The sequence below is a fragment of the Dreissena polymorpha genome, chromosome 12, assembly GCF_020536995.1.
Source record: "Dreissena polymorpha isolate Duluth1 chromosome 12, UMN_Dpol_1.0, whole genome shotgun sequence".
In the NCBI taxonomy this organism is placed as follows: Eukaryota; Metazoa; Mollusca; class Bivalvia; order Myida; family Dreissenidae; genus Dreissena; species Dreissena polymorpha.
The window spans coordinates 57,354,932-57,375,377 of record NC_068366.1 but is presented as its reverse complement, the minus strand read 5'-3'; the positions used below and the strand labels follow the sequence as shown (position 1 = coordinate 57,375,377).

Genomic DNA, 20,446 nt, shown 5'->3' with positions numbered 1-20,446 from the left:
GGTGTTTTCAAATTCAGAATGACATTTCCTGGTATTTAAGATTATTCTTGCTTGTTTTGTAAACAAATTGTAGTGTAAATACAAACTCAACGTGAATATTATTTTAAAGTACCTGATTCACACTGAAATCAGTCTTATAATCCACCAGACGTAAGTTGTTAATCACAAATAATAGATTTCAGAAAACGAAAGTAATGTTGACCATTTCAGCATAAAATGTCAAGGTCGATCCGAAAGTATCCAAATGAAAACTCGTCACGTGACAAAGCGACAATGGCATCAAAATTGTGAATTTCAGACTGATGAGAGTTATTTTCATCTATTGTAAGATGCATTTGAAACATTTAGACCTTAAGATATTCCTCGATGCAGTAATTTATATTCATTCACCAATATATCTAGGAATGCAGGGGACAAAAATATTTATAAATTGCACTCGTCCTGCAGGACAAGTGCATTAAAATTTTCACTCGTCCTGCAAACACATGCACTTGTCCTTCAAATTTGTGTGAAAGAAAGATTGCAAAGGACTGATATGACTAACAATGTTTCCTATATCACTGCTAAAATGCTGCTTACTTAGTTATTCATGCCAGCTGATCACAGAAGAAATGTTAACTTACTTTATTTATGAGGAGCACAAAATAAATAAACGAAGACAAATTTGTTTTTTCCTTTTTCTAATGCTTGCTTGCTTTCCATTTCGGATGGTTGAACATCGCTCCTGCCCCCTTTAAAGAACGCTCGTATGTCAGACATTTTTCAGATGAAATTCAGACTGGTTGAAAACGGTACTTCGCAGTAAAATAATTCTTTAAAAAAATCAATACTTACAGTGAATGAAGTCAGATGGTTTCTGTCAACATGGACGCGCAAAGTTTACACCAAAAAGCCAATATTTACTCCGGGACACAGTCTCGCATAACAACGTGCACCTGCTGTATGAAATTTACAATTACAATTTCCGGTTCATTCGCGTTCTACTTTCGGAATAGATATGCTTTAAGAAATGATTTTATTTAATGAAAAAGAGTCTTACTGGTCAGAAAATACATATTTTAACATCAGTTTTTTTTCACTCGTCCTATAGGACGAGAGCTTGTAGGGAAATTCACTCGTCCTTTCAAGATTTCACTCGTCAATACGAGCGGACGAGTGGAATTTTTGTCCCCTGGAATGTATCAAAGAAAATGAGCATTCTTTGATTTATAGCGTGACATAAATATGTTACGACTCTGGTTGACTTTCGATACGGGGTTAGCTTCAGCGAACAGGTATGTCAATACTATATAAACTGTACGCTGAAGTTTCTTTAGCTAATTGTTTAATTGTTTTAAAACTTTACAGTTGTCCAACTTGTTGACGCTCTTAAATATTAAGCTACTTTTTATATTGGTAATATTTGGAGCGTCCAACCGGGCTGACATTTAAAATGTGTTGGACTGTTTTCCTTCTTTGTCTATATTGTTGGGCAAGGATTTTTTGCGCAACATTCAAGCCCCGATACAAGACACTTAATATTAGCTGAAATAATACGCGTTCAGAATAAATCTAAACGCTAAAACTCCGGTCTGTAAAAACCATAATGAAAAATAAATACAATACTATCATGGGAATTACAGTATTTTCAAGTGTATATATCTAAAATCTATCCGTTGTTTGACAAATATGAACTAAGATCACAAAAATTACCTTTATTTCATTCGAAATCATAGACATTGAACGATCATTTCAGTGTTTTTTTTTCAGTTTTTTTTCAGTTTTGGGGGAAGGGGGTCGGGTCCCCTTAGAGGGGGAAAATTCGCGCGTAAATGGGGAAAAGGGGGAAATTTCTATGCTTAGCTAGTAACAGTACAAAATCAAGTTTTAACACTATAATTCACCATACAGAGGGAGAAAAACATAATTCAAACTCTTTTATTCATTAACATGTTATGTTCATGTTCAAAGTTCAACATTTCTGGGCTTTTCAGCGAATTTATCAATTATTCTGGTGACCTCTTCACCAAGTCTCTCCGTGTGCAGACAAAGTCTGATCAGGGACTTCAGTGTAGCTTCCCCAAGCCTGTTTCTCTGTGGCGTGCAAAGCAGGTTGAGCAAACTAAACAGTCTTTTAACACTCTCTTGACCGGACGTTTCTGGCGTTTCACTGCCGGCATTTGAAGAAGACTGACTTTTAAGTTGTACTTGTTTGAAAAGAAAATCAATTTATTTTTAAGTTAAAACAGATTTGTCAATTTTTTTACGATAGCTTTTGTTGTTGTGCGACATGTTGGAATACGTATGGTTTGCGGTAGATGTCGTAAAGCGAAAGTCGTGATAGTGAACTACGTACGGTTTGCGGTAAAGGCTAAAATAAAGTAAACACACGGATGCAGTTCAGGAAAATTGTAGTAAATTCGTAACGAAAGACGTATTTAAATGAGGTATTGATTAAAATTGAATAACACTTCCGAGAGGGGAATTTTAAAAATATTTGGGGGAAAAATATATACTCTAAAGATGTTGAAATGGGGCCGAATACCTCCGAATATTTCATCCAAAAAAAACACTGCATTTTCTCAAAGGCAACCATTTTGGCATTGTTGTTGTTGTTCTTATTTCGTACCATAGCTATTTCGTACCTATTACTTTTGGGGTATTTCGTTACTGTCGATTTAAATATTTTGAGATATAATAGTTATAATTATTCTTTTGCTTCTTTTTCTTTTTATGACTATTATTTCTAATTTCATTTCTTACTGTTTTGTGCATATTGCACACTTTGTTTGTTCGAACTCAGTTACAAACATAGTTGAATTTAACGTCCACCAAGGGAGATAACATGAACCTTTACTATACAAGGATTTATATTGGATGAAACAAACTTGAAATATAGTTTATTAACAGGTAGATTTCAATATATTTTGCTCATTATATACTATTTAGGCAACGTTCTTTCATAATAGTCACAAATATGTGTGCATTTAAATTCAGGAGTGATGCGACCGAAATTCGTGTCGGAACTCTCGCTATTAAAAAGATAGAGTAGACTATTGACGCCAAGAGTCTGCCAAAGCAAAAATCATCAAAAGACTAAATGGCGGCAATTTATATTGACTAACTTAATATCAACGGATTGCAATAATAATTACATACCTGTGTAGATAATTCATTTCTCGATAATGTTCCGTAAAAATTATGTAATGACACTTTGAATTTTGCACGCCAGAGCAATTTAAATCCAACCACTATTCAATTTTTCTATATCTCTCGATTCGCTCGCTGTGTAGATATAAATCGATTACATGACCTCAATGTAAAGCATCTGGTTTAAATGTGGAAGAATAAACAGCGTAAAATACAGTTTGCGTTCGTCTGTTGTGGTGCAAAGCGTTGCATAGTAAACCGATGTTATACTTTTCTGGATTAATTTAGCATTGTTATTTTTTTCTAAATTGACAATTTAAAAGTTCTGAAATAAATTACATCTTATTAACCAGGTTTTCCGAAGGAAAAAACTGGTTATTAGATTGGCGAATGCGGGCGGGCTGGCTGGCTGGCTGGCTGGCGGGCGGGCGGAACAAGCTTGTCCGGGCCATAACTATGTCGTTCATTGTCAGATTTTAAAATCATTTGGCACATTTGTTCACCATCATTGGACGGTGTGTCGCGCGAAATAATTACGTCAATATCTCCAAGGTCAAGGTCACACTTTGAGTTCAAAGGTCAAAAATGGCCATAAATGAGCTTGTCTTGGCCATAACTATGTCATTCATTGTGAGATTTTAAAATCATTTGGCACATTTGTTCACCATCATGGGACGGTGTGTCGCACGAAAGAATCACGTCAATATCTCCAATGTCAAGGTCGCCACGACTAAAAATAGATTTTCTACACCGATTCAATTCAAATTGATACTGAACTTCTCTTATGACAATACGGTCAATCTCAGCTATGCATGGCCCCATTACCAACCCTGGGGCACCCCGCCCACATAGACCACGCCCACCCAAAATTGCCTTTTACTATAAATTCTTAATTTCTGCACCGATTCACTTCAAATTGATACTGAACCTCTCTTATGACAATACGGTCAATCTCAACTATGCATGGCCCCATATCTAACCCTGGGGCGCCCCGCCCACATAGACCACACCCACCCAAAATTGCCTTTTAATATAACTTCTTCATTTCTACACCGATTCAATTCAAATTGATACTGAACTTCTCTTATGACAATACGGTCAATCTCAACTATGCATGGCCCCATTGCCAACCCTGGGGCGCCCCGCACACATAGACCACGCCCACCAAAATTGCCTTTTACTATAATTTCTTCATTTCTACACCATTCACTTCAAATTGATACTGAACCTCTCTTATGACAATACGGTCAATCTCAACTATGCATGGCCCCATTACCAACCCTGGGGCGCCCTGCACACATAGACCACACACACCCAAAATTGCCTTTTACTATTATTTCTTCATTTCTACACCGATTCAATTCAAATTGATACTGAACTTCTCTTATGACAATACGGTCAATCTCAGCTATGCATGGCCCCATTACCAACCCTGGGGCACCCCGCCCACATAGGCCACACCCACCCAAAATTGCCTTTTACTATAATTTCTTCATTTCTACACTGATTTACTTCTAGTTGATACTGAACTACTCTTATGACAATATGGTCAATCTCAACTATGCATGGCCCCATTAACAACCCTGGGGCGCCTTGCCCACATAGGCCACACCCACCCAAAATTGCCTTTTAATATAACTTCTTCATTTCTACACCCATTCACTTCTAATTGATACTGAACTTCTATTATGACAATACGGTCAATCTCAACTATGCATGGCCCCATTACTGACCTTGGGGCGCCCCCCCCCCACATAGGCTATACCCACCCAAAATTGCCTTTTACTATAACTTCTTCATGTCTACACCATTTCACTTCTAATTGATGCTGAACTTCTCTTATGACAATACGGTCAATCTCAACTATGCATGGCCCAATTACCAACCCTGGGGCCCCCATGGGTCAAACATGTGGCGTGGGGATACGCGTCGGCCTCTGCCGCGCCATTTCTAGTTGAGATTTGTTTTTGCATATGCACACTTCCCTGTATGGAAGTGGCATGCATTCACTGATTTTTTTCCCCAAAAAATCAGCCTCTTGCTTTCCTTATTGCAAAAGGTAAAAAAAGGCTGTTTTCCCATGAATATGCCAAACTTTTCCAATAAACTCAATACTGTAGTTGGATTGTTGAGTTTATTAGAGAGCATTAATTCCTTAGCACTAAATTATACAAAGTTTAGAAAGCATTAAAAATGCACAATTAATATTATGCAATTTATAATTGTATTAATAATGTTTAATTTTTCCCAATTTCGTGGTCTATCATGCTCCACCCCCCCACCCCCCACCCCCCCCCCAAAAAAAAAAGGCACAGGCTGTAAAACATAAAACAAAACAAAAGGCAGCTTAGACTATCAACATGCTTGTTGTATTTTTCACCGAAAAGTTTGTTCACTTCTTTAAATGACCAGTTATAGTATCATAATACATGTACATGTGTATATCATAATATATCATAATATAAAATTGTGAACTTATGAAAACAAAATTCAAAATTCAGTTACAAATTAAGAATATATTTTAATGTGTGAAATATGATGTTCAAAACATATAACATGTATTGCATGTATCCGTATTAGCAATGAAATTGGAAAATACGTAATATTCAAACAAGAATTTACATTTAGTTATTGATATTCTTTAGCGTCGCGTATTTAAAATGTACTTGTGCGAGGGTTTTTATAATTTGAGTAGAACAGTGGAATGTGTGTTTTCATTAGCTTTAGAATTATGAAATAACTTAAGCTCAGACAAGTGCAAAAATTGTTTGGTACAAAATCAATTAATGTATTTTGAAACTCTGCACCAATGCAAAATTTCGGAATTTTTAAACAGACATTATTTTGTGCTGGATCTTTTAGATGATCACATGCCTGGGCAATCCCTGTCTTAATTGTTAAGGTAAGTGATCCTCTAAAATATTCTTGTTTCTGAAACTAGGCTCAGCTGGCAAGTTGTTTTTATCCCAATATTCAAAGATAATTTGCTAGAATGAGTATTGAATGTGATTTGAACAATGTGAGTTATGAAAACAACCTGTATTCAGACATTACTGGGTTTATTTGACTAATTGCAGCTTGCTTGAGCCTGGTTCTTTTGAGATGATACATGTATGAAAAACACAGCAACAGATTTAAAAATAAAAAATCAGTTAATGCGAACAATTTATTTTATCTTAAAGAATCAAATCTTTCATATTTAATAGAGTGAATAAATATAACATTTTAAAGGCTTTAAAATGAAAAATTACTTAAAATATATATTTAATATCTCTGTAATTGGATGCCTAATATCTCTGTAACCGGATGCCATATTTGTCCATTTCAGTTCCAGTCCACATCAAGCAAGTACCGCAAGTCCTACTCCTATGCCGACCTTCAGCGTGCGCTGGCTCTGGTCCAGCAGAAGCACATGGCTGTGCAGACCGCTGCAGACATGTGCGGGATCCCAGAGTCCACTCTCCGGGACCGGGTCAAAGGCAAGGTCAAGCAGGGAACCACAAAGTCTGGACCCCCACCTGTGCTTGCGGCAGAGGACGAGGGGCTTCTGGTGGAATACCTGCACCAATTGTGCAGCTTCGGCTACAGCTATTCGCGAACAGACATCATTAACCTCGCCACAGACTATGCTATAATCCTTGGTAAGCGCGATCCTACTGACTGGCTGACGCACCAGTGGTATTACAAGTTCCTTGAGCGCTGGCCTGGGCTTGAAATCAATCGTGCCTCCAGTACCAAGAAGCAGTTTGAGAAAGCTACCTCCGTTGACAGTCTAAGTAGGTATTTTGTTCACCTGCAAGAGCTTATCGATAAATATAACCTTTCTAACAAGCCGGATTCAATCTTCATGATAGACGAAGTGCTGATAGAACTTGACAAAAGTCCGCCTGGGCTTACCTCGTGGAAGCATTTTATGAAATTCGAGAAGTGTCAAAAGAGAAACAGTATTTTACCATCAATGACAGTGATAGCTAGTGGCAATGCTTCGGGCGCCAGATTGCCAGCGTTCTTCATTTTTCCTGGTAAGACAGTGAGCTCTGAATCCATTGAGGACTGTTCACCAGGGACTGGAGCTACGTGTAGTGACGATGGGCTGACTAACTGTAATGTGTTCCAGTTGTACCTGGAGAACCACTTCCTTAAATTCATTGAAAGGAAGGATGAGGAAGAGGCCATCTTAGTGCTGTTTGACGGACACAGGACGTTCATGTCTCCAGCCATCGTGGACATGTATAAGACACAGAACGTTCACCTGGTTCCCATACCACCCAGTGGTTCCCAGTGCCTGTCCAGTTTGGACAAGGGCATCTTTGGGGACATAAAAACAATCTTTGATAGGGAGAGTGACGCTTTCATGGAAACTGAGGTCGAAAAATCCATTCACTCAAATATTTGTGTGGTCGCGAGTAATGCATATAATGACGCAGTTAGCAGTGATACCTTGAAGAACACGTTTAAGAGATACGGCTTGTGGCCATTCAAACCCCAGATTGTTAACAAGAGAATAGATCTTAACACCGCACCACCTGAACCCCCTAGCTTGAGAAGTGAGAAGATGATTATCATCCCACCATCTCTGATTAGGTCGAAGAGAAAAAGAACACAAAAGACAGACTCAAATTTTGTGAACATGGATACTCTACAGACGCAGTTGATGTCAACAAGGAGAAAAAAGAAGATGCTGCCTACGAAGAGGTTGAATTACAGCGGTCGAAAACAGTCTGCAGAATTCTTGGCACGTAAACGTGAACGGGAGCATGAGAAGAAAATGTCGCTGAAGATGAAATTCGTACGGGACATGAGCAGTGTTGGTAGCGTGTCAAAGAAAGGACGGAAGAGGAGATCAATAATGAACCGCCGCAGCAGAAATGACAGTGATTTTGAGACGGATTCGGACTATGAAATTGATGAAATGCTGTCAAGTGAGGAGGATGAAGATGAAGACGATAACCAGGAGAATGCTCAGCGTACAGTGGACATAGCTGTGCAGAGGGAACACTTTGAGAGTGCTCTCAGAAATGAACTTCTCAGCTCACATGGGCTGTACTTTGAGGGGACTCAACGGGAGAAATTCGAGCGGGAATTCGAACGTGTGAAACAGGAAACCGTAAACAAGGAAACAGTGATCACAGAAGAGGTGGTTGAGGAAGCTGTCCTGGACCAGAACCAGGTGCATGCACAGATTGTGGAGCTGGATGGTACGATAAGCAGTCAGACCGTGGTACAGCAGATAGTGTACGGTGATGTGATCCAGCAGACTGTGCCAACTGAGGAGGAGAGAAACCACAGCGTGATTTACACAGAGGAGCCGTCAACGTCTGTAGAAAAGGTAGAGACTGGTCCAACGGTGGTGATAGAGACGGTCCAAGAAGAGATACCCGAGACTGAGATGTGTTGTGTGTGTAAGAAGTTCTACCCGGAGGCTGGGCGGGATGGATATGTGCTGGAGTTCTGCACATGGGGGAAGTGCGACTATGAGGGCTGCTTCCACTGGACCCATCTCAAGTACTGCTGCGACGTGAAAGTGTTGAGACGGCATGACATCTTCTATTGTCCGTGTCACAATCAAGTGTAGTGCATTAGTTTTTGTTGTTGTTGTTTTTCTATTTCTGATCTGCCTCAATGTCAATGTATGTTAAATTGGACATTGAAAAAAACAACTGGGCATTAAATGTACTTTTTTTTTCACTCTTGTACATACTAGTAAATTTGGTAGATTTTAAAGCAACCTTCCTTACGTACATGTATATCCATACATATTATTTGTAAATAATGTATTATACTTCTTAAATACAGGTAAAAAGTCTTTAAATAATATTTCGTTAAAATTGAATGCAATAAATTGTTTGTTTCTCATGAAAAGTCTGATTGATTTAGTAGTTGTATTTTAATATAAAAGGCTTTTAAAACAGTTGTGTTATCTTGTCTTGATCAAACTATAATCAGTGTTCACCCACTTTAAAGCAGCATATTCAATCATTTACTTCATAGGAAAGCTTTAAAACTAAATAAAAAATAGCTTTTTCAACTAAATTAAAACCAGTGCTCCAGCTAGGATTTTAAAAGGACAGGGTGCTTTTTTTTTCAAAAGAGCACTTCAGCCCGTAAGGTCATAGTATCCCTGTCAGTGGCATATATTAATCTTGTTTATGTGATGGCTGGCTTTTCCAGTTGTGACTCATTTTGTGTCTGTAAAACCCTAAATCGCCTGTTGTTGTATCTTATCTAAGATAAAATTACACATGTTGGTAGTAGTAGTCCCCCTTTCCGATTTTGTTTACATCAGTCAGACCACTGAGGAATTAACCCTTTCCATAAGAAGCAAAGTGAAAATGGCTTTTGCAACCAGCATAAAACCAGAACAGCCTGCGAGTAACTTGCAGTCTGTTCAGGTTTTATGCTGTTTGCTGCTCAACAGTATCTAAGGGTCAGAAATGAAGCCTTTTAAACTTTAATCTACATGTAGTAAGAAAGGTCTTTTATTGTCCCCTACCGGTTTCACCGGAGGGGACTTATGGTTTGCGCTCTGTGTGTCTGTCTGTCTGTCTGTCTGTGAGTCTGTGTGTCACACTTTTCTGGATCCTGCGATAACTTTAAAAGTTCTTCATATTTTTACATGAAACTTGAAACATGGATAGATGGCAATATGGACATTATGCACGTCATTTCATTTTGTTCCTACGTCAAAAATTCTGGTTGCTGTGGCAACAAATATATATAAAAAATACGACAATGGTGGAATTTTTGACAATGGTGGAGCCGGTAGGGGACATATATTGCTTGGCAATAGTCTTGTTAAATTTAACTTTCTAAGGGACTACAAATGTCTCAAAATACGTATCTACATGTAAGTGGTAAAGGTTTAAAGGACTGGGGTGGAGGAAAAATATGTGCTCCTGGGCTGTAGCTGATATTTGGCTGCTGATTTGAATTAGAAAATCATGCTATGATAAGTATATCAAACTGAAACCCAGTAAATATCCATGTAATGGTTTGATATATAATGTTCCTTAGCTGGACGGAGAAAGAGCTGCTCCTTATCAATATGTGCTGATATTGCTTAGAAAATGTTGACATTAGTTAATAATTAAGAATAATGTTGTGCATTTATCTCTTGTGTTTTCTAAGACATTAAGAGTTGTATATGTGTAAATAAACAATAATGACAAGTTTTGATGCAGGTAATTAAACATCAGGGATATTAGAGTTGCTTAATACAAAAGTGCTAATCACTTGCAAAATCAAATTATTATCATCCATAAAAACACTGTAAGGCTACTCCAATTTGATTTCTTGGTCTATGGATTTTTTGGAAAAAGTTGAAGAGGCGAGCGAAAAAAAAAAAGTTTTTCAAAACATGAAAATTCCCGAGCGACCGAAGAGTGAAGAATAAAAAATCCCATTTCGATAGAAAAATATTGCATTATCAAGATATACATGTTTAAACAGCTATATTTTACATTCAAATCAATTCTTATACAAAAAATATGTTTTGACCTCATATTTATAGGAGTAAGTTGCATATGACCTTTGACCAGGAAATATACATGTAAACCATATCATTGAAGTGAGGGACACATGTTTACCTACTGCTGCTTATATTTGTTTGAAGTTTTAAACAGTGAAAGCTGTGAAAAGGTATACCATGTTGCAAGCTGTGAAAAGGTATTATAAGGTTGCAATAGCACTTGAAGAGGGACAATTATCAAAATAATAATGACAGACAGTCGGACAAATGTCATGCATATAATCAAATGTCGCTACCTTATTTTAAAAAGGGCCTATCGATGACTAGTACGGTATTGTATTTTTCTGAAATAAATGTATAAATTACAATGAACTTATCTGATGTTTCTGAAATACACGGACCTACATGTAGCTGTTAAACATGTTCCGTCAACTATGTATTTAAAAAATTATAAAACTTTGTCCCTGTGAAACTTTAAGAACCAGCATTTAAATGATTTAATGATTTTATGTTTAATTTTTGTTCACTTAAAATTTGTGATATAGGATAAATTTGCCTACATATAGGGAAATACCGTCCATATGCCCATTTAATGAAGAAAAAAGTATTAAAAAAACTTGCGTCATGTTTCACAATGTTGTTTGAAATTGAACATGCTTCAACGGTATCTGCTGATAGATGCATGTTCGAACGTTAAACACATTCAAATAAGTTACAGAATGTAGAAGATGTGTTTATATTTTAAGGCTTGGCTGCTGAAACTTGTCACCGCAATTTGTTAAAACGGTCACGACAGCGATTCATGTACTGCTCGCGCAGGAAGCTAATTTTTTTTTATCGTTTCGATCAAACTTTTTAGCGTCTGCAGTTATCGATTAAAAAGGTTACGAAACACTATATTTGTCATTCGTATTCAGCGTCAAAATCGTTTCTGATAGATCATGTTTTTTTGTTTTTTCTTTCACAAATTAAAAAAATACATGCGCTATGGTTACAAAAGGACACAAAAATGAGTGCGAGCGGTAATTTTTTAAATTTTTTCCATTTTGAAAAAATAGGTGCGGCAAATCCGACGACCAGCAGATCAATTTGGAGTGGCCTAATACTGATTTGTAAAAAGTTAGTTCTCTGTTATTAAATAAAAGTCAAGTGTAACAGTTTCCAAACTACATTTTCGAGTAATTTTAATTTTAATCAGGAATTTAACAAAAAATGGTTTTGTTGGATTAATGATCTTGAGGACAGATACATACTAGTTCATGAGTTTTATTGACCCGTGGATGTTTTAAAGTTTGATTCATATTGCACAAAAACTTATATGTGTAAAAACAAGCACAAAAATGTTTTTCCCCACGCTTTTTGAAAAGCTTGGGGATATTGTGGTATTCTCCACCGTCCGTCTGTCTGTCCGTCCTGGCCACTATCTCCTCCTACACTATTAGCACTAGAACCTTGAAACACACATGGTAGCTATGCGCATATGTGTGACCCTGCACTATTTGAAATTTTGATCTGAACCCCTGGGTCAAAAGTTATGGGGGTTGGGGTGGGGCCGGGTCGGAGATGTTTACTCAATTTTTTCGGTTATTTTACTATAATTTCTTCATTTCTACACCGATTTTCCTCAAATTGATACCAAACCTCTCTTATTAAAATACGGTCAATCTCGACTATGCATGGCCCCATTACCAACCCTGGGGCGCCCCGCCCACATAGGCCACGCCCACCCAAAATTGCCTTTTACTATAATTTCTTCATTTCTACACTGATGACTTCAAATTGATACTGAACCTCTTTTATGACAATACAGTCAATCTCAACTATGCATGGCCCCATTACCAACCCTGGGGCACCCCGCCCACATCGGCCACGCCCACCAAAAATTGCCTTTTACTATAATTCCTTGATTTCTACACCAATTTACTTCAAATTGATACTGAACCTCTCTTATGACAATACGGTCAATCTCAACTATGTATGGCCCCATATGCAACCCTGGGGCACACCGCCAACATAGGCCACGCCCATCCAAAATTGCCTTTTACTATAATTTCTTCATTTCTACACTTATTCACTTTTAATTGATACTGAACTTCTCTTATGACACAGTCAATCTCAACTATGCATGGCCCCATTACCAACCCTGGGGCGCCCCTGGGTCAAACATGCGGTGTGGGGATACGCGTCGGCCTCTGCCGCGCCATTTCTATTTATTATTTAATCTAGTCTTTTCTTTTAAAAGGTGAAAGAAAAAAAGCTTAAATGTGAAAGCAAAACAAAAACAAAATGTGCACATGGAGCTAAAATTTTCCAGCCATTGTACGTATAAACGTGGACAATGATGATTTCGTATATTACATTTAAAATGATGATTCCAGACTTAAAGCATGATTTCAGCCATTTGTATGTGATAGTAATATTCTTAGCTGAAGACAGTTACATGTATTATCCATTTGTAAGTCTTTAAATGCTTGCTGATGAAGGATGTTCATTGCCTCATGAAGGTGGTCAGTCTTGGATTTATATGTGCCGTGCTCTGTTAAAAGGGAGTTTAATGCATGTGCGTAAAGTGTCGTCCTAGATGCAGTCCACACAGGCTAATCAGGGACAACACTTCCTGCTTTTATGATATTTTTATGCCCCCGGTAGGGTGGCATATAGCAGTTGAACTGTCCGTCAGTCTCTCAGTCTGTCTGTCCGTCCGAAAACTTTAACATTGGCCATAACTTTAACAATATTGAAGACAGCAACTTGATATTTGGCATGCATGTGTATCTCATGGAGCTGCACATTTTGAGTAGTGAAAGGTCAAGGTCAAAAGTCAAAAAATACAATCCAAGGGAAGTAATAAGCTTTAAAAGGGAGATAATTTCAAAACCTGCCAAATGATGTATTGAAATTTTATTTTAAAGCAGCGCAATAGGGGCCATTGTGTTTCTTACAAACACATCTCTTGTTCGTTTCTAGAAAGTCTCTTTTTATTAAAAATCTTGTTGAGGCAGAAAGTGTTATTCCTGATTAGCCTGTGCTGTGTGGTCTTCTCAGAGGGTGACTCAAATATACTTTATATTCATTAAACACTGAAACTTGTTGAGGGTAAGCAATCATCATGTTTGTTGTAATTGTCACTTTTGTTGAAAGTTAATAAACTCATTCAATCTTTATGATTTTTTTTCATTTATTTATGCACGTATCGATACACCGGGTATTATTTGTTGCTAGTTTTCACCGATTTCCTCCGTTTCAATGTCAAAAGTCATCTACAAATTGTTATAACCTTTAAGAGTTTTGATGTAGCAGTAAAGGTGGTGCATTATTTTCCACCCCTGATAGGTTTCTGAAATCCCATTGGATAAACCATTTTCTGTGTAAGAATAAAAAGCTGTCAATCCAGCTGTGTGCAAGGCAGGTTTGTTGGAACTTAGGGTTGTTAGTAAGACATGGAGCTTTCTTGTAAACAAGTACATACAATGTAATCAATAGCTAAGTACTAGTTTTACAGTTTAATCCTTCTTTAATGTGTGTGTCAGCTGACTTAAGCATACTTGTATAGCTGTAAAAGTATGCTTCACGATGACACATTTACAGTATTCAAGCTTCGGAATTCAGTACACGTGTAGTTGCACATTTGAAAAGACTGGTTTCAGTATACAGACTTCCAAGCCGAGTACCACGGGTTTGATCCCTTTCCCAGCCACACTTGTGTGGGTATTGGTCGAGAAATCCTTTTTGAAGCCATTCCCCACCCATCTTTGATTGAACTGGGGTTGATGTCAGCCACTGGCATAAGTATGTGCACCTAGAAAAGTAATGACCCAGAAAAAACATGAGTGGTAAACAGACTGCGGCAATATGACTGAAAACTGTTGAAAACTACAACAAATCTAACAAAGCAAAATAAGAACATGAAATATATCACTGAAATGTGACAATTAGACCATATGGCTTTGTGAGTAAGCCTCATCTTGGCCACATAACATGTGCAGATTAATGTCATAAAATCATGTCTACGGCCAATTTTCCTCTACTTTTGTTTTAAGTAGGGCCATATGTGCACTTGGTATTGTAAAAAACCCTTAGATTATCTTCCCTTGGCAGGAATAATGTAAGTGAGTTACAGTTATAACTGATCATCTTCATAGAACTGAATTACTGTAAATAAATTCAATTAAATCAACACAATTTAATTCAACCATAACATGTAAGGATAATTTTCAACAATGTTTTGATAAAAGATTTATTCCTAAGATAATGGGCAATATTTATCACAATTATTCTGAAGACATCAAGTTAAATGGGAGGATATTTCGTGTTAATTTCAGTATCTGTCTGGCTGTAAACTAACTTGGTGTTAAATTAAAACATTCTTATTTCAAATTAATTTTAACCAGTTATTTGTTAACATCAAAGTCTAAAAGTTTGTCCCAATATAAGGATAATGTAATTAATTAATTAGAATGTTGATTTTGCTCTTTATAAATGGTTACAGTCCACGCACAAGGATGCAGACGGGAGGCGGAAAACTACAACGGGCGAGGAATGGTCAGGGGTGATAACCCCAAAAAAGGGTTAGGGTAAGGATTAGGGGTCGGGTTAGGGTTAGGGTTGGGTTTAGGCAAACCCTAACCCGACCCCTAACACTTACCCAAACCCTAACCCTCTAACCCCCTCTTGCGCAATACCATACCATGCCTCGCCCGTTGTAGTTTTCCGCCTCCCTATGCAGACTGCTTCAATTTAATATTAGTGATAAATTCTCATTAATCCAGTGAAATAGTTTGATGCAACATTATCAAGTTCAAGAAGTCACACTATAACTGCTACATCACACATGATGGGAAAAAAATGAAACCAATTTTTGCGATTATAAGAATGAGTTATTTCGCAAAAATAGCAGTTAATTTAACATCACACAAATAAGTTTAGTGTGTAATGATAATGTGTATCATATGAAACTTCCTTTAAAGGTATCATTATTATGCCCCCCTTCTTCTATTGTTTTGCACATGTCGGTCGGTCGATTGGTCCGTCCACCAGTTGGTTTCCAGATGATAACTCAAGAACGCTTTGGCCTAGGATCATGAAACTTCATAGGTACATTTGTATATTGATCATGACTGGCAGATGACCCCTATTGATTTTCAGGTCACTAGGTCAAAGGTCAAGGTCATAGTGACTCGAAATAGTAAAATGGTTTCCGGATGATAACTCACGAATGCTTTGGCCTAGGATCATGAAACTTCATAGGTACATTGATCATGACTGGTAGATGACCCCTATTGATTTTCAGGTCACTAGGTCAAAGGTCACAGTGACTCGAAGTAGTTAAATGGTTTCCAGATGATAACTCAAGAATGCTTACGCCTAGGACCATGAAACTTCATAGGTACATTGATCATGACTGGTAGATGACCCCTATCGATTTTCAGGTCACTAGGTCAAGGTCACAGTGACAAAAAAACGTATTCACACAATGGCTCCCACTACAACTGACAGCACATATGGGGGGCATGCATGTTTTACAAACAGCCCTTGTTCCTCCTTTGACTTACCCTCTACATAACAATTAAACTTAATACTGACTTCTCAACTGGGACCTCAAATCATCTCTCATTTAAACATCTTAGAATTGAACCTACATCTTGATTTAGTGAAATGGTTGGGTCTAGCATTAAGTGATTCAATTGCTCATTAAGAGCTTTTATATACACACTTTTTTTCTGGCTTAAGATTTCTTGTTTATTAAAGCTTGTTAAAAGCTGTAACAAAGATTGCCATATTTGTAAATCTACTCTATACTCAAGCACACTTCAATAAGAACTAGCGTTTCCTGTAAGGGTGAACAATTTGGTAGCAAATGTAAAATTAATAATAATGTCATTCAGCTCCTGATGACATGTATATACATGTAGGACTCAAACTAAACTAATTTTGCAGTGCTCTATGAAAATGGGGTTTAATATGTGAATAAAGTGTCATCCCAGATTACCCTGGTTGGACTGCACAGGCTAAACTGGAATGACACTTTCCAATCATGCATTAAGCCCTGCGTGGCTCAAATATTGTTGTAAATTATTCTATTCTTACTTAAGTTTGTCATAAGATCCTTATAAGGGAAGGACCCTGTTCCTATGTTACAGCTGCTGGAGAAAATATTCAGTTTCCTGTCCAGGAAAACAGACTTCTACACTGGCGGAGAAAAGGGACAATCAGAAAAGGTGGGTACCGGTAACCATGGCATTATATCTTACATGTTATTTATATTTTTAGAACCTTATACACATATTTGTAATGTCATACCAAATGTTATTAACACAAAAAATATAACTGAACTGTGAAATTTCCATGCCATTTATGCAATTATTGAGGACATAATAATAGAATAAATAGATTATTTAATTAAGTCAAGTATTGAATAAAGATTAGGTCTATTGTGCTTGAAACAATCCATTTGAGCAATTGGCCAGACTCAACTTATATAATCTATCAAGCTGTTTCCTCTTTTTTTCTGTCTCTCTGTTTCCAGATGAAATTACACAACTGATATTCTCTATCTCGCTGTTTCCTGATGTTATCAAAATACTCACCTGTTGTCCTCTATGTGATATTATATAAATATTACATGTCTGACAGGGTGACAGTAAATTTGCCAACTTGAGGAAATACTGTCAACCGAGGCGAACAAACTTTTCAAACATGAACAAATTATATGAACCATTAACAATTTTAATATTCAATAATTGTATTTAATTTTAGCAATGAACAACCATTAATATGTTGAGTGGTTCACATTTTCGGGCCGAGCAAAATGAACTTCGCTTTATTCGGAACCGACCTAGCAATCGATTTATCCCATCAATTTTCTTAGTCGTCAATTATTTCTTTAAAAATATATTTCCGAACCAGCTTTCTTTATTTTATTATGCCCCCCCTTCGAAGAAGAGGGGGTATATTGCTTTGCTCATGTCGGTCGGTCGGTCTGTCGGTCCGTCCACCAGGTGGTTGTCAGACGATAACTCAAGAACGCTTGGGCCTAGGATCATGAAACTTCATAGGTACATTGATCATGACTGGCAGATGACCCCTATTGATTTTGAGGTCACTAGGTCAAAGGTCAAGGTCACGGTGACCCGAAATAGTAAAATGGTTTTTGAATGATAACTCAAGAACGCATACGCCTAGGATCATGAAACTTCATGGGTAGATTGATCATGACTCGCAGATGACCCCTATTGATTTTGAGGTCACTAGGTCAAAGGTCAAGGTCACGGTGACCCGAAATAGTAAAATGGTTTCTGGATGATAACTCAAGAATGCATACGCCTAGGATCATGAAACTTCATGGGTAGATTTACCATGACTCGCAGATGACCCCTATTGATTTTGAGGTCACTAGGTCAAAGGTCAAGGTCACGGTGACCCGAAATAGTAAAATGGTTTTCGGATGATAACTCAAGAACGCATATGCCTAGGATCATGAAACTTCACAGGTAGATTGATCATGACTCCCAGATGACCCCTATTGATTTTGAGGTCCCAAGGTCAAAGGTCAAGGTCACGGTGACCCGAAATAGTAAAATGATTTTTGGATGATAACTCAAGAACGCTTTTGCCTAGGATCATGACACTTCATAGGTACATTGATCGTGACTCACAGATGACCCCTATTGATTTTCAGGTCACTAGGTCAAAGGTCAAGGTCACAGTGACAAAAAACGTATTCACACAATGGCTGCCACTACAACGGACAGCCCATATGGGGGGCATGCATGTTTTACAAACAGCCCTTGTTTTCATCACTTTTTGAGTGGTGAAAGGTCAAGGTCATGCTTCAAGGTCAAAGGTCAAATATATGGGGACATAGTGTTTCACAAACACATCGCTTGTTTTTAAATTGGGAATTTTATTTATAATTTCGGTTTGGGATCGGGTCCGTTTGCTTTGGGTATGCCTCCGTTTTGCGGAGGCGCAGACAGTGCTGAAAACCCCCTGGTCCTCTATGTGATATTGTCTCCCTGTTGTCAGATGTTGATGGAGAGTTCCTCTATGTGATTTTGTCTATTGTCTCTCTGTTGTCAGATGTTGATGGAGAAGTTCCATTATGATGATATTGTTTATTGTCTCTCTGTTGTCAGATATTGATAGAGAAGTTCCTCTATGTGATATTGTCTATTGTCTCCCTGTTGTCAGATGTTGATGGAGTATTCCTCTATGTGATATTGTCTATTGTCTCTCTGTTGTCAGATATTGATAGAGAAGTTCCTCTATGTGATATTGTCTATTGTCTCCCTGTTGTCAGATGTTGATGGAGAGTTCCTCTATGTGATATTGTCTATTGTCTCTCTGTTGTCAGATGTTGATAGAGAAGTTCCTCTATGTGATATTGTCTATTGTCTCTCTGTTGTCAGATGTTGATGGAGAAGTTCCTCTATGTGATATTGTCTATTGTCTCTCTGTTGTCAGATGTTGATAGAGAAGTTCCTCTATGTGATATTGTCTATTGTCTCCCTGTTGTCAGATGTTGATGGAGAAGTTCCTCTATGTGATATTGTCTATTGTCTCCCTGTTGTCAGATGTTGATGGAGAGTTCCTCTATGTGATATTGTCTATTGTCTCTCTGTTGTCAGATGTTGATGGAGAGTTCCTCTATGTGATATTGTCTATTGTCTCTCTGTTGTCAGATGTTGATAGAGAAGTTCCTCTATGTGATATTGTCTATTGTCTCTCTGTTGTCAGATGTTGATAGAGAAGTTCCTCTATGTGATACTGTAAAACCATTGAATTTCGTGTGGTATGAATTTTCGTGAATTTTGTTGGTTCGCTGAACCATGAATTCAAGTATCAACGATTATTTATATATTTTTAATCAGAAATTGGTCATTTCCAACATTTTCTTTTGTTGTCGGTTATCCGAGATAATTGTTTTTTGTAATAGTTACTTCACTTCAGTAGGTCACATTACACTATAATTTGACTAATTAAAATATTTCCGAATTGTAAATGATGTTGTTATTTTCCACCCATTTGACGTCAATTATATATGTTTGAACTAAGATGTTTATGATTACTCATTATGGTAAGAACTACACTGATTATAATGATGACTTAGTATGAATAACAAATTAACAGTTTGCAGATTTATTACATAGGTCAATTAGTGCCAATTAAAGTTAAAAGAGACATAACGGTTTTCACACGTGTATTTTGGGGACCTTATTACTCAATTGTTACTACTAGGGTACCGATTGCGCTGAGAATGGCAAATATTGTCCAAACAACATTGATGGCAATTAGCAAGAAGGGACCCACAAATTAGTGCGCCGCTTTATCGCTCTTATCAACAATTATCGATAACACTTCCATGCTTCAGTGCACATTAAACTCAAGTCTTGCTGTCAATACAGATTAGTAGATTATGCTTCATTATTACTCTGGTTGTTTTAATAATAGTTTAATAATTATGACGGTCAGTCTTCCCCGAAAATGTGAAATCCACAAAATTATGTGTCAATGAATTAGTTGTTTTTTATTTAACCACGAAATTTCATACCGACGAATTTCTATACGTTAACAGTATTGTCTATTGTCTCCCTGTTGTCAGATGTTGATGGAGAAGTTCCTCTATATGATATTGTCTATTGTCTCTGTGTTGTCAGATGTTGATGGAGAAGTTCCTCTATATGATATTGTCTATTGTCTCTCTGTTGTCAGATGTTGATGGAGAAGTTCCTCTATATGATATTGTCTATTGTCTCTCTGTGGTCAGATGTTGATGGAGAAGTTCCTCTAAATGATATTGTCTATTGTCTCCCTGTTGTCAGATGTTGATGGAGAAGTTCCTCTATATGA

The 20,446-nt window shown here is 37.4% G+C and overlaps 1 protein-coding gene across 2 annotated transcripts in view; it reads left to right on the top strand.

The window, feature by feature from the left end:
* LOC127853102 (nuclear migration protein nudC-like) overlaps positions 1 to 20,446 on the top strand; it is a 40,549-nt gene that overhangs the window by 979 nt on the left and 19,124 nt on the right. For both annotated transcript variants that reach the window (XM_052387307.1, XM_052387306.1), the window contains exon 2: positions 16,738 to 16,815. In XM_052387307.1, coding sequence (XP_052243267.1) covers positions 16,738 to 16,815 — 78 coding nt within the window. The remainder of the gene's footprint in view (positions 1 to 16,737; positions 16,816 to 20,446) is intronic.